The sequence below is a fragment of the Phaenicophaeus curvirostris genome, chromosome 38 (genome assembly GCF_032191515.1).
Source record: "Phaenicophaeus curvirostris isolate KB17595 chromosome 38, BPBGC_Pcur_1.0, whole genome shotgun sequence".
Classification (NCBI taxonomy): Eukaryota; Metazoa; Chordata; class Aves; order Cuculiformes; family Cuculidae; genus Phaenicophaeus; species Phaenicophaeus curvirostris.
Window position 1 is genome coordinate 1,328,582 of NC_091429.1, and position 13,888 is coordinate 1,342,469.

The 13,888-nt window shown below is 55.6% G+C and overlaps 2 protein-coding genes across 2 annotated transcripts in view; one reads left to right on the forward strand and one right to left on the reverse strand.

Moving 5' to 3' along the window:
- HDAC7 (histone deacetylase 7) overlaps positions 1–12,496 on the reverse strand; it is a 50,295-nt gene extending 37,799 nt beyond the window's left edge. The window contains 2 exon segments of the mRNA XM_069879398.1: positions 12,038–12,064; positions 12,067–12,496. Of these exon segments, the coding sequence (XP_069735499.1) occupies positions 12,038–12,064; positions 12,067–12,133 (94 nt within the window). The 5' untranslated portion in view covers positions 12,134–12,496.
- The window catches only part of SLC48A1 (solute carrier family 48 member 1), a 111,157-nt gene that overhangs the window by 77,928 nt on the left and 19,341 nt on the right, over positions 1–13,888 (forward strand). The window lies entirely within an intron of this gene.

A 13,888-nucleotide genomic window follows, 5' to 3' on the forward strand; every position in this document is an offset into this window, starting at 1 on the left:
CTAACACGCGGGGCTGCCCCCACCCAGCCGGGACCCAGCTCCCGATCCAACTTCATTTCTCAGAAAATCACACGGGAGATGAGAGGAATGTGTCGAGTCGTGGCCAGCTCCAGGCGGGAACCCTGGCTCCTGCAAAAACAACCCTAGGAGAGAAAATAAACCCCCTTGGTAAGGGGGTGTCTGCTCTTCCAGCAGAGGAACTGTTGGAATGGGACCAGAGGAGGCCACGGAGATGATCCAAGGGCTGGAGATGATCTCCAGGCTGAGAGAGTTGGGGTTCTTCAGCATGGAGAATAGAAGGCTCCGAGGAGACCTTAGAGCAGCTTCCAGTATGGAAAGGGGCTCCGGGAAAGCTGGGGAGGGACGTTCTACAAGGTCATGGAGAGACAGGACAAGAGGGAATGGCTTTAAATTGAAAGGGGGAAGATTGAGATTAGACATTAGGAAGAAATTCTTCACGATGAGGGTGAGGAGACCCTGGCCCAGGTTGCCCAGAGCAGTGGTGGCTGCCCCATCCCTGGAGGGGTTCAAGGCCAGGTTGGATGGAGCTTGGAGCAACTAGATCTGATAGGAGGCGTCCCTGCCCATGGGGTTGGAACCAGATGGGCTTGGAGGCCCCTTCCAACCCAAACAATTCTATGATTCTACGATAAGGGTCTGTCTGTCCTTCCAGAGAGCTGCCCAGCATGGAGACACATCACTAGGACCCACCACCCAGACGCGGACCTACACGCAGCCCGTAGACATTGCTTGAGGGACCTCTCAACTCCCAAATGAAAAAGCCACCAGCTTCCAGCCGTCGCCGGCCTCACCGGGAACACCTCACCCCAGGTTGGGAGGTCACACCACCATCCCCAACCCAGCACCTCCCGCTCCTCAGCACGAAGGCAGCGAGGCAGTAAATACAACCCTGCCGGCACAGGGAATAAACCGAGCATGACTCCCTTCACCCCCCTCCTCCCCAAAACAAAACACACACCCAGAAACAGAAGGAAACCAGTCAGGAAAAGCCCGACAGTCACCCAACAACTATTTCAAGCGTTTCCATCCCCAGAGGAGGCTGATTTTGCCCTCTACCACATCCATCCCTGCCGGTACCGGTGCTGCCCGGTGTCCCTCTGCCATCCCATGCCAGGCTGCGGCGGCTCAGCCTGCCGGGACTGTTTTCTCCTCATTTAATATCGTGCACATCCCAGTTGGCACCAGAAGACGAAGGCGATGCCAGATTTCTCTCGGCTGAGCCAAGGCGCTTGGAAACGCATGACGACTTCAGCAGATTAATTGGAAACACAGCCCGGGTGTCGCAATCGCAGGAACGACTCCAATTTCAGGAACAAATGTTTTCATCTCAAAGTGGGAGCAGTCACCCAAGTGGAAGGGCGCATTCTTCTCGCTGTAGCTCACCCCCCTCCCCTGGTGAGCGAGCGGTGGGAAGAGAGCTCGTATCTCACCCCGACGGGGCTGCTGCGCCGGCACTTGCGTCACCAGGGAGCTGCTGCAGGGATTCCTCGCGCTCCCAGCTGCCACTGGAGAGGGACAGCTTAAGGTTGTCCTACACCGACCTCCTTTAGCAGCACGACGTGGCTCCTGACGGGGTTTGCAGCCTCCTCTGCCGACAGCAAGAGGTGGGAGAAGAGAAGGGGACATGGGGGTCCCTTGCTGCAAGTCATCAGCCCCCCGAGTGGAGCCAGCAGCACGGCTCTAGAGAGCAGCGAGCAGGTCCTCTGCGAGGTCCTGCTGTGAGTCTGTGCACAGAGAATAGAATCATGGAATGATTTGGGTTGGAAGGGACCTCAAAGCCCATCCAGTCCCACCCCTGCCATGGGCAGGGACACCTCCCACTGGATCAGGGGCTCCAAGCCCCATCCAACCTGGCCTTGAACCCCTCCAGGGATGGGGCAGCCACCCCTGCTCTGGGTAACCTGGGCCAGGGCCTCCCAACCCTTACAGCAAAACATTTCTTCCTAAGGTTTCATCTCAATCTCCTCTCTTTCAGCTCAAAACTGTTCCCCTCATCCTCTCCCTGCACCCCCTCATCAAGAGCCTCTCTCCAGCTTTCCTGCAGCCCCTTTCAGCCCTGGAAGCTGCTCTAAGGCTTCCCTGGAGTCTTCTCCAGGCTGAACAACCCTAACTCTCTCAGCCTGACCTCATAGCAGAGGTTCTCCAGCCCTTGGATCATCTCTGTGGCCTCCTCTGGACTCGTTCCAACAGCTCCATGTCCTCCCTGTGCTGAGGGCTCCAGAACTGGACAGAGGGCTCCAGGTTTGATCTCTCCAGAGCAGAATCCCCTCCTTCACCCTGCCGGCTTCCTAAAACTCAAATCTGCTGGAAACTCTTCACCCATGACCAAACCCAGCCCTCTAAGTCACTGAAGTCACAGCCTTTCTGCCTTTAATTTAGATATTCTGACAAAAATAAACACACTGGGGCTTGTAACCAGATGCCACTTCAGGAGCTTTGCTCGCCCCAGAGCCTGCTGTGAGACCTTTACTTGAGTTACCCCTATCTCCTCCACCAGGAGAGCTGTAACACGAGAAGATCAACCAGAGGAACAGAACTGGGAACCTCTCTTCTGAAGTGGGCGCTGGGTATCAGGTGGGTGAGCTCTGGCCAAGTTTCTGTTGTTCCCAGGGTCAGGAACGGCCAAGAGCTGCTGCAAGGAGGTGAACACAGAATCACAGAATCACCAGGTTGGAAAAGACCCACCGGATCATCGAGTCCAACCATTCCCATCAATCACTAACCCATGTCCCTCAGCATCTCATCCACCTGGCCCTTAAACCCCTCCAGGGAAGGGGACTCAACCCCCTCCCTGGGCAGCCTCGGACACTGCCCAATCACCCTTTCCATGAAAAATTTCATCCTGATGTCCAGCCTGACCTTCTCCTGGTGGAGCTTGAGGCCATTCCCTCTCGTCCTGTCCCCTGTCCCTTGGGAGAAGAGCCCAGCTCCCTCCTCTCCACAACCTCCTCTCAGGGAGTTGCACGGACAGAGAGGGAAAGCCATGTGGTTTTGTACGGATCTCCTCCAACAGGCAGCTCCGTTGGGACGCCTCTTGCTCCAAGCCAGAAGATGGTTTGAGGGACATGGTTTAGTGATTGATGGGAATGGTTGGACTCAATGATCCAGTGGGTCTTTTCCAACCTGGTGATCCTACGATTCTATGATAAGAGGGCAGAAGGGAGGACATGCAGCTTTGTGCAGATCAGCACACACCCAAGCTCAAACCAGCCCTAGCCCACAAATCCTTCTGCAAGTTCCCCTGTCCCACCTCCAGATGTGCCAGCACCCCATCCCACACCCTGCGCTCCTCCCAGGCTTCTCCTCAGACACACCCTCCACCTTCACTGCTCGCTTGGCGTATGGTCCCAGACACATCCCCGCGGTGTGGAACAGCCTCTATCACTTGCTCCCCTCGCCGTCAGAGACCATCATCTAGTCTGGGCTCCTGCAGAAGAAAGAGTGAATCTCCACCCAAGCAGCACAGTTATTCATGAGTAAGCGAGACCCAACCAGACATCCAACCCCGACAGCAAGGTCCCACCAAGGAAAAGAAAACAAAAATCCTCCCAGTCCCTTCATTCTGACAGATCTTTCAAGGGTTTGTCATCCTCGCTGTTACAAATCCACACCTCCAAACACAAACAAGAAAGGCAGCCAAGAAAACCGACAGGAACTGCAAATAAGACTTCTAGATTGTTGGCCGGGGAAGGAGCAGACTCCAGACATTTCTCCAGGGACTCCCTTCTACCACGGTTTGACACAAGAAGAGATCAGATGTGGCGTTGCCGGGATTGTTCACACGAGATGGACGGGGCCAACGCAGAAACCACAAGCTAATCTCTGCCTCCAACTCATCATCGTTGTGGTCCATCAGCCAAAGGAGCTGATGCCTTGAGATGCCTTTGCCGACAGAACCAGCCTGAGCATCATCATTACCTCTCCCTGCAAGGCAGATCCTACTTTTTTATAGTTTTGAGTCTTTTCCATTGAGTCACTGCCCTTTCAGAAGTCAACAGCCACAGCATGAAGATCTTTCAAAGAGTCATCAGCTGCAGAGGTGATGACATCTTACTCCCACTTGATGACCCACCTCTGAGACCTCGTCGCTCTCTACAACTACCTAAAAGGAGGTTGTAGCGAGGTAGGGGTTGGTTTCTTCTCCCTGGTAGCCAGTGACAGGACAAGAAAAACTTGACAATCTTAGAGGTCTCTTCCAACCATAATGATTCAGTGTGAAAAGTCCCTCCTCAGCTTTCCTGGAGCCCCTTTCTGTACTGGAAGCTGCTCAAAGTCTCCCCAGAGCCTTCTCCAGGCTCAACAACCCCAACTCTCTCAGCCTGTCCTCCTAGAAGAGGTGCTTGAACTTTCAGATCATCTTCATAACCTCCTCTAGACCGATTCCAACAGCTCCATATATTAAAGATTCCTTTAATCAGGGTGCACATCATGCAACCAAACTGTCTCCAGAGCTGCTCCCCCAGCCCCAAAATTAGCATGGCAAGTTGGGGGGAAGAAATGGTCTCCACAGGGTATGGGAGATGCCTGTAGACAGCACATGAAAGGCTGATCATCACTAGATCTCCTCAGCCCACCCTTATCTGGGATATCCATGACCATGTCTTAACTATTTCCCAGTCAGTCCTGCAAAATAAACCTCCGGAGTGTGACTGCAGGGTCAGCTCCAGCTCCACCAGCTCCAGCTGGGATTCATTGGCCAGAGTCAACATTCCAGCGCAGATGTCTGAGCTGGCTGCAGAGACACCGCAATAATCCCATCCCGGACATCCCGTAACGCGCTTTGTCTGCCCCAGCAGCTCTCGCGCCGGCCTGGAGCGCAGCAGGACATGGTTCAGGCTCAGATGGAAATGCCACCACTGCAGAGACCCAAGACCCAAGGAGTTCATAGAATCACCAGGTTGGAAAAGACCCACCGGATCATCGAGTCCAACCATTCCATCAATCACTAACCCATGGCCCTCAGCACCTCGTCCACACGGCCCTTAAACCCCTCCAGGGAAGGGGACTCAACCCCCTCCCTGTTCCAGTGCCCAATGACCCTTTCCATGAAAAATATTTTCCTAATGTCCAGCCTGACCCTCCCCTGGTGGAGCTTGAGGCCATTCCCTCTCGTCCTGTCCCCTGGCCCCTGGGAGAAGAGCCCAGCTCCCTCCTCTCCACAACCTCCTCTCAGGGGGTTGCAGAGAGCAATGAGGTCTCCCCTCAGCCTCCTCTTCTCCAGGCTGCTTCAAGCCCAAGACTATCAGAGAAGTTCTCATCCCTGGAGGTGTTCAGCCAGGTTGGATGAGGCTTTGAGCCCCCTGATCCCGTGGGAGGCGTCTCTGCTTACGGCAGAGGAGATGGAACTAGGTGATCTTTAAGGTCCCTTCCAATCCAAACCATTCCACGATTCTATGATCACCTGTCCTGGGTAGGGAATAACTTGCTCTCACATCACCACAGCATCATTTGGAGACCTCCCCCTCAGTCTGCTGCGCACGCACCAGCATCACTCAGCTTCACAGGGGGTTCAGCTCTCCCAGCCGTGCTCCGTGGGTCTCCCAGCGCGTCTCCATCGCTCCACGCCAGCTGCAGCCGAGGCAGCCACAGCGCAGCAGGGGGCAAGGACGGCTCCGAGCCTCCCAGACAGCCCTCTCAGCGCTGCCCCGGGACGTTTGCTTTTTTCACAACACCAGGATATTGAGTCACGCTCAGCCTCCCCTGCGCTCGCCCATGCAATCACCCGGCTGCCAGGGCGCACGTTGGCTCCTCTTACCCACAGCTCCATCTCCAGGGTCCCCCCGCGCACACCCGACCCGTTCCCTGGGCTCAGCATCTCGGAACCTGCCAAAACGAAGAAGCTGGGAACCTCCTTTGCTGGCAGAGCTCCCGGAGAGCACACAGCTTGGGTATTTGCTGTCTTAGATCTACCCGGTCTCCTCGAATCTCCCCGAGAGCCCTTGGCTTCTCGGTCCCACAAGCTCGGCTGCCATGGGCTGTGGGAAACCTCAGCTTCGGGAACAGTGATGCAACGCGGGAGACGTTCTGCGTCCAAAGCTGTTTTGAAGGCAGCAAGGTGGATCAACCAGCCTGGTTAACCAGCCGCCCGCCTTTGCAGCCTGGAACCCTCCCTCCCTTCCTCTCCCTCCCCCACAAACCCGGTCCCTTTGCTCGCACGGTTCCTGCAATTCCTGGCCCTCGGCTTCGACGCGTTGCGCAGCTTCCGCCACCATCTGGGCTCCATTTAGGGGAGCTGATGTTTTTTACAGGGCTGTAATCTAAACTTTGGGATCGAGTTTACATCTCGCATACCAGCGTCTCACCACCGAGCCCGGCCGCGCCGAAGGGGCGTCTCGGCTGCCAGGCTCTGTCCTGCGGCAGGAGGACGCGGCTCCACGTACCTGGGAATCGGGCTGCCATGAATGCAGAAAACCAAGATTCACGGATCCGTGCACACAAACTACCTGGAGATCCAGCAAGACACCGATCCTGCCAATGGGTTCAAGCTGGGAGCAACCTGGGAATTGGATCAGCTTCTCACAGGCGCTGGGGAGGCTGCGGATGGGAGTCAAAGCCCAACATCACCATTATCTGGGCTCTGCCTCCAGCAGCAGGAAATTCTCCTGATTTTTGGCCTCAAACCCTATCCTTCTTCCCATCCAGACACTGCAGAGGCTTTCAGAAGTGACAGGTCCTGCAAGCGGCGATGGAGGTTGCTCTTTGGAGGACAATTCCTTCTGTGGACACAGGGAATGCACTCCAAGAGCCACAGGGAGCAGACGAGCATCCAGTGTCCCATCCCAGGCCCTGCTGCTGCTCTGCTTGACCCAGACCGAGTAGATACAGCCTTTGAATCCAACTTCTACCTCCACCAGCAGCAATCCCAGTCTGCCCACAGCCTCCTGCCAGAGCCCCTGCAAGCCACGTCCGTAAAGCACATAAGGGAGATGAGATATAAAGGGATGGACCCTTCCCATCAACCCCTCCGAGCTGTAGGGACAGTGTCCAGCCTCAGATGATGCTATGAGGAAGCCAGTTGTGTTGGAACACACATCACCTACGTCTTAACTAGGCAATGGACGTTGGACATCCCTAGTACCACCTCCTGAGCATCCTGCCTCCTCTCCCCAAGACCACTTCTCACCTCCCTCCCCACAGGCTCCTCAGTTCCATCCCCAGGCAGACAGTGAAAGTCTAGGCTCGTGCTGAGCTCCTGTGGCTCCCAAGCCTTCCTCGCCAAGGCAGGAGGATGGCACTGGTGAGCTTGGCTCGAAGGTCCCTTCTGACCCAAACCATTCCAGCATGGAGCTGCTCCGAGTTCTCCTTTCCCAGACCAGCACCCTATCAAACATTAGAATCATAGAATCATACAAGCACCAGGCTGGAAGAGACTTACTGGATCATCGAGTCCAACCATCCCCATCAATCACTAACCCATGTCCCTCAGCACCTCGTCCACCCGGCCCTTAAACCCCTCCAGGGAAGGGGACTCAACCCCCTCCCTGGGCAGCCTCTGCCAGGGACCAATCACCCTTTCCATGAAGAATTTTTTCCTAATATCCAGTCTGACCCTCCCCTGGTGGAGCTTGAGGCCATTCCCTCTCGTCCTGTCCCCTGTCCCTTGGGAGAAGAGCCCAGCTCCCTCCTCTCCACAACCTCCTCTCAGGGAGTTGCAGAGAGCAATGAGGTCTCCCCTCAGCCTTCTCTTCTCCAGGCTAAACACCCCCAGCTCTCTCAGCCGTTCCTCATGAAGCCTTAGCATCTCCCATCTCCCATCCACATATTCCCTATGAGCTGACAGCAGAGTCCATCAGCCAGGCTTCAACAGGATGACGGACCCACCACACGGCTCAGCGAAGCTCCTGACCCAGCTCCAAGCAGGCAGAGCTGCCTGCAAGCATCCTGCACGGGATGTGGGAGCAGCAAGCAAACGAGGGCAGCACACAGAAACCCCAGCTGCACGCGGGCTCCTGCCCTGCAAATGCACCGGAGGGAAAAGCCAGCTTGAAAGCTAAAACACAGAGGCAAGGTGCTGCCTTCACACCGGGGCTGGCACGCCAGCTCCTCTGCCAGCCACCGGCCCAGCTCTCCAGCCCCCACAGTTATTTATGAACCGCGAGGGCTCGCGGACGTATCGCCCTCAGCCCTCCTGCCAACGCGCTTTGCCAAAGGGCACAACAATTTTTGCAAGTTGAGCTGGGGCTGGGAGGCTGATTTGGGGCTGGGAGGCTGATTTGGGGCTGGGAGGCTGATCCGGGGCTGGGAGGCTGGTCCGAGCGCTGCTGGTCCAAGCAGCAGCCCCCAGGTATCTCCCCAAAGCCCAGGTCCCCTCCTGCCCCCCGACACGTCTGCACCAGCCTCCCTGCAGCTGCAAGGTGGGCAGAGCCCCAGGCAGCATCCAGCTGGGCGGCTCTGCTCTCCCACCGGGCAGCCAAAGTGGCTCGAACCCAGCAAATCCCCGCGGCTCAGCCAAACCCAAAAAATAATGTTTTCATACTTTGACTTTTCAAGCAGGCTTTAGTCATTTGCGGACACGCGGGCTTGGCTGGGGCTGCGCCGCCTCCGCTCACCTACGCCAGGCAGCGGCTGCTGATGACAGCAAAGCCTGGAAGGTGGCAAGAAAGAGGAGATTTGGCATTTAATCCAGGTGATTTTTTCCTGCTCCCTTTACAGAGCATCCAGCTGACAAGGAATGGGGGGATTCAGCATCTGTGCGCAACCAGGGATGGACAAGGCAAAGCAACCGACCTCCAACGGCTTCGCTCAGAGAAATCCAGCAGGGACTTGTACCCCTGGCCTCACTAACGGCTAAAAAATGAGTTCTAGGCAGAAAAGCCAAACCCTCTCTGAGTACACTCGCTTGAAAGAGGCTGCGACCTGCTCAGTCATACTAGAAAAGCAGGTTCCAGCCCCTGAGCTGGAAAGGTACCAGCCCTGTTCGCTCATCCCTGCATCAGGGCACTCGGGGTCTGTGTTTGTAATAATGAGGTTTCTGTCCCTACACTCCTTTCCTCTCCCACCGAGTCCCTAGGTGGAAATCTAATCCTTCTCATGGAGGCAACAGCAAGGTCTGTCCCTGCTGTCATGCAAAGGACAAAGCCATCTTCACCTCCTAAGTCCTGGCCCGCTGGGAGATTCTTCTTCTGATGAGCTCTGATGAGTGGAGGACACGAGCTGGGAGAAGGACAAGGTGGGTAAGGCTCCCAGAACTTCCTCCAAACCCCTAAACATCACCAGATCTGTTGGCGAGACCTTTGTTACCGTTAGACAAGGCGCCTCTCTGCATGAAGAGGATAAACCAAGCTCAATCTAGACCGCCAGAAGATGAGGACAACGTGAGGAGGGGAGGAAAAACTGTCCTGTTCATTTCAGCAGAATATTAGCTCTGGTGGAACTCCCCATCTTAGTGCCAGATGAAAACTTCTCAGGCACGAGCCCAAGGCTTATCGGCTGCTCCCCTCCCTTCTCCCACATTTCTGTTATTAAACCAATGCTACTTATCTACAAATCCTGCCTCTTAAACCAGCAAAGCCACACCATGGTTCCTGCCGTGTTGACACTCCAGAGAGCACAAGGAGATGCCAACAGCTCATGCTTCACACACCAAGACCTGTCTGCCTTCCAAGCTCATCCACCACGCAGGTCCCACCTCCAAAGGACGCCCACCACGATGCTCTGCAGCCAGCTTCAGCATTTTCATGCAGCAATCGAACCCCTCAAAGCATCCCAAGACTAAATTTCCACAGGAGCCTATATAGCAATCACAAAAAACATAGAATCACTAAGGTTGGGAAAGACCTCTAAGATCATCCAGCCCAACCATCAACAACCACCGTGCCTACTTAAAACACAGAATCACCAAGTTCGAAAAGACCCACTGGATCATCGAGTCCAACCATTCCTATCAAACACTAAAATACATGTCCCAATACAGGCTTTTTGAACTCCTCCATGGATGGAGACTCCACCACTACCCTGGGCAGCCTCTTCCAGTACATCACACTCTTCTAGCAAAGAATTTTTTCCTAATATCCAGCCTAAATCCCCCGGTACAACTTGACGCTGTTTCCTCTCATCCCATCACTTGTTACTTGGGAGAGGAGAGCACCACCCACCTCCTACAACCTCCTCTTAGGTAGTTCTGGAGAGCAACGAGGGTTCCCTTCAGCCTCCTCTTCTCCAGGCTAAACAACCTCAAGTCACTCAGCTGCTCCTCATAACACTGGGGGCATGGAGCCAGTCTTGAAGAAAAGGGAGTCACTCCAGAGCTGGGCTTCATAAGCAAGCGTGGGATATAAAGCTCAAAGAAGCAGAGAATTCTCAGCCCACGGAGCAGCAGCACAAACCCAGGAGAAGTTCTTTGCTGGCTGAGGAGCCCCCGTGCCCTCCAGGCAGGAGCCGTACAGCTGTCCCCAGTTGGAGAGACAGATAAGGCTCAAATGATTCATTCGGTGTAAACCTTTATTTGTTCTTGCTTACCCAGAAGGAGCCAGCAGCTGCTGAGGCTAAACTGGGCCAGCTCCCAAGCGCAGACAAAGGCCCGTGAAAAAGGGTTTAAGGAGGAACCGATCCTTCAAGAAGCAATCCTAGAAGAGGGAGTTAGAAAGAGGGAGTGCAGCGCGGCGCAGGAGGAAGAGGAAGCCAGAAATCACCTAAAAATAAATGTTAAAAAAAGCACACGGGCACAGGACAAAGGCCTCGTCTGCACGTGACCGGTACCCGCAGCGGAGGCAGGATGCGAACTCGGCACACAACACCCACTGCCCAGCAACCCCACGGACCGAGCTCCAGCCACCTCGCAGCAAAAGCCACGGGCGGCACCCCCGGGACAGGCTCATTTCTCCTGGGCTGTAAATCCCTCGGGTGCAGGATGCTGCTCCTGCTCCTTCCCTCACCCCAGGATGCTCTGCCTGATCCACTCCCCGGTGGAAACTGTTCTAAGCCCAGCAGAGCCGGAATCAGGCAGCTCCCACAGGGGTCTGAAAAAGCTCCACGAATTTAAGTCATAGAATCACCAGGTTGGAAAAGACCCACCGGATCATTGAGTCCAACCATTCCCATCAATCACTAACCCATGGCCCTCAGCACCTCGTCCACCCAGCCCTTAAACCCCTCCAGGGAAGGGGACTCAACCCCCTCCCTGGGCAGCCTCGGACAGGGACCCTTTCCGTGAGAGACTTTTTCTTCCCTCCTCTCCACAACCTCCTCTCAGGGAGTTGCAGAGAGCAATGAGGTCTCCCCTCAGCCTCCTCTTCTCCAGCCTAAACACCCCCAGCTCTCTCAGCCGCTCCTCTTCTTCTCCAGCCCCCTCACCAGCTTCCTTGCTCTTCTCTGGACTCGCTCCAGAGCCCCAACATCCTTCTTGTGGGGAGGGGCCCAGAACTGACCCCAGGATTCGAGGAGCGGTCTCCCCAGGGCCGAGGCCAGAGGGAGAAGAACCTCCCTGGCCCTGCTGGCCACGCCGTGTCTGATCCAAGCCAAGATGCCCTTGGCCTTCTTGGCCACCTGGGCCCCTGCTGGCTCATGGTCAGTCGCTGTCAACCAACACACCCTTTAAATGAAGACTGGAAAACAAGATCTTCCCAAAACACACACCTCAAACCAGCTAAGTCCTGCTGAAGGACTGGCCAGAGGTCCCTCAGCATCCCTGTAGGCAGCACCTTCATCAGATGTGACCAGAGCTGCTGTGCAGCTGCTGAGTTCCCAATGAATCAGCCAGAAGAGAGCAGAACAGCCCGTCCTGTTTGCTGAGGCCACCGGGACCAATGCTGAGGTCCTTTCCTGGGTCTCCTGCTCCTTTCCTGGAGCTATAAGCTGGGACCCTGGCACAGGTAATGAAAACGCCAAGACCCTCAAGCTGCCCAGGGGTGGCCGTGTCCACCAGAGGCAGATCAGAGCTTCAGTTCAGGTCCGTGTGTGAATGATGCTCCGCAGAAGGATGCTCCCACATCCCCCTGCAGCCAGCCCTCCCAACAGGGCAGGAATCACACCTGGTTGAGGAAGGAGAAAAGCCCCCAGGGACGGGAAAGGCACTTACAGAACGGACTGAACATCACCAGAGATTTTTCAGCCTGGGCGCGACGTTCTGAGAACATCCAGTTAGTTCCGCTCCCAGGAAGCCACCGCTCCGCATCCCACATTCACTTCTGCTTCACTCCTGCCAAGCACATATCTGGTCATCAGTGCAGCCGTAAGAGGCATCAGATAATCCTCCCTGGAGCTGGGTCAGACCCAGCAGGCGACTTAACCGACTCGCACGTACTGACTCATCCCGTCTGCCTCCTCCGGAATACGTCCCGGCGACTCTTATTTCATCCTCACGTACGTGTGGCTCGATTTTGGAGGCTGCTGGGTAGGGCTCTGCCCAAGGTGTCCCTTCAAAGCTGCCCTGAAATGCAAACACCGCTCCTGCACGGCATAATTTCGCTGGTCTTTACCCCCAGGTCCTTGAACTCATGACTAGTGAGCAACGCGGCTGGCTCAGCTAACCAGCAAGCTAAGAATAGAGACCTTGAAGTGAAACCTACTGGGATTGGCAGCTATTTTGAGTGCACTCAGCCGGCGGGGCAGCGTGACATAAGAGGATATAAAGAGGAAACTCTGCACAACAACTCTCACCTCCCCAAGAAAGATTTGGGTAAGAGAAGGTAGAGCCACCACGTGCGCTTTTGAGGCAAAGCAAACGCTGTGACCCATCTCTGAGGCTACCTCCACACCGCTTTGTCAGCTCCCTCCTCAAAACTCAAGCCACGGTGTCTGTGTTTGCAGCACCGGGTCGTCCCCTGGCACAGCACCAGGTCATCCCCTGGCACAGCACCAGCCCTGCGGTGCCCTGAGCATCCTCAGGACCAGCTGAGCTCACCAAGAACTCCACAGCCAGACCCTGGCATGCAGCAGCCCAGTGGATCTGCTGCTTCTCCTCACCTGGGATCCAGCAGAACCCCAGGAAACCTCCTCCCGCGCTGCCCACGCCCCCGCTGCTCACCTCGAGCAGAGCGTGTTGCCACAGGTTCAGCCTGCTTGGGCACCTCCACACAGCAGGGCTCCTCGAGCTCCTGCTGCGACAGAGCTGAGCCTCAAAGGCAGACAACACGAGCAAAGCAACCAGAGAAACCCCAACCCTCGCTTTCCAACCTCAAGTAAAACCTTGCAGCTTTGGAAAGCAGCTGGGAGGTGTTGCAGCACTAAGAGGACGTGCATTTGTTGGAGCGAGTCCAGAGGAGACCACAGAGATGATCCAAGGGCTTGAGAACCTCCTGTACGAGAAGAGGCTGGGAGCAGTGGGGTTGTTCAGCCTGGAGAAAAGAAGGCTCCGGAGAAACCTTAGAGCAGCTTCCAGGACTGAAAGGGGCTGCAGGAAAGCTGGGGAGGGGCTCTTGGTCAGGGAGGGCAGGGAGAGGATGAGGGGGAACGGTTTTAACCTGAAAGAGGACAAAGTCTCTCAGGTTGGGCACTTGCTTATCATAGAAATCATGGAAAGGTTTGGGTTGGAAGGGACCTCAAAGCTCATCCAGTTGCAACCATGGGCAGGGACACCTCCCACTGGATCAGGGGCTCCAAGCCCCATCCAACCTGGCCTTGAACATCTCCAGGGATGGGGCAACCTGGGCCAGGTCCTCCCCACCCTCACAGCAAAACATTTCTTCCTAAGATCTCATCTCAATCTCCCCTTTTTCAGCTCAAAAATCCTTCCCCACACGTCCTTGTTAAAAGTCCCTCTCCACATTCCATCATCCTCCAAAACTTACGCAGGGCATCTGAGGGAACACGGCATCTCCAATTCCAGTCATCACCCAGACAGCAATTGCTCATGAAGGTCTCTGTCAAGCCAGTATTAAATCACGGTTTCAAAGAGGCTGAGCCCTCTGAATACAGATCCCAAGCCACA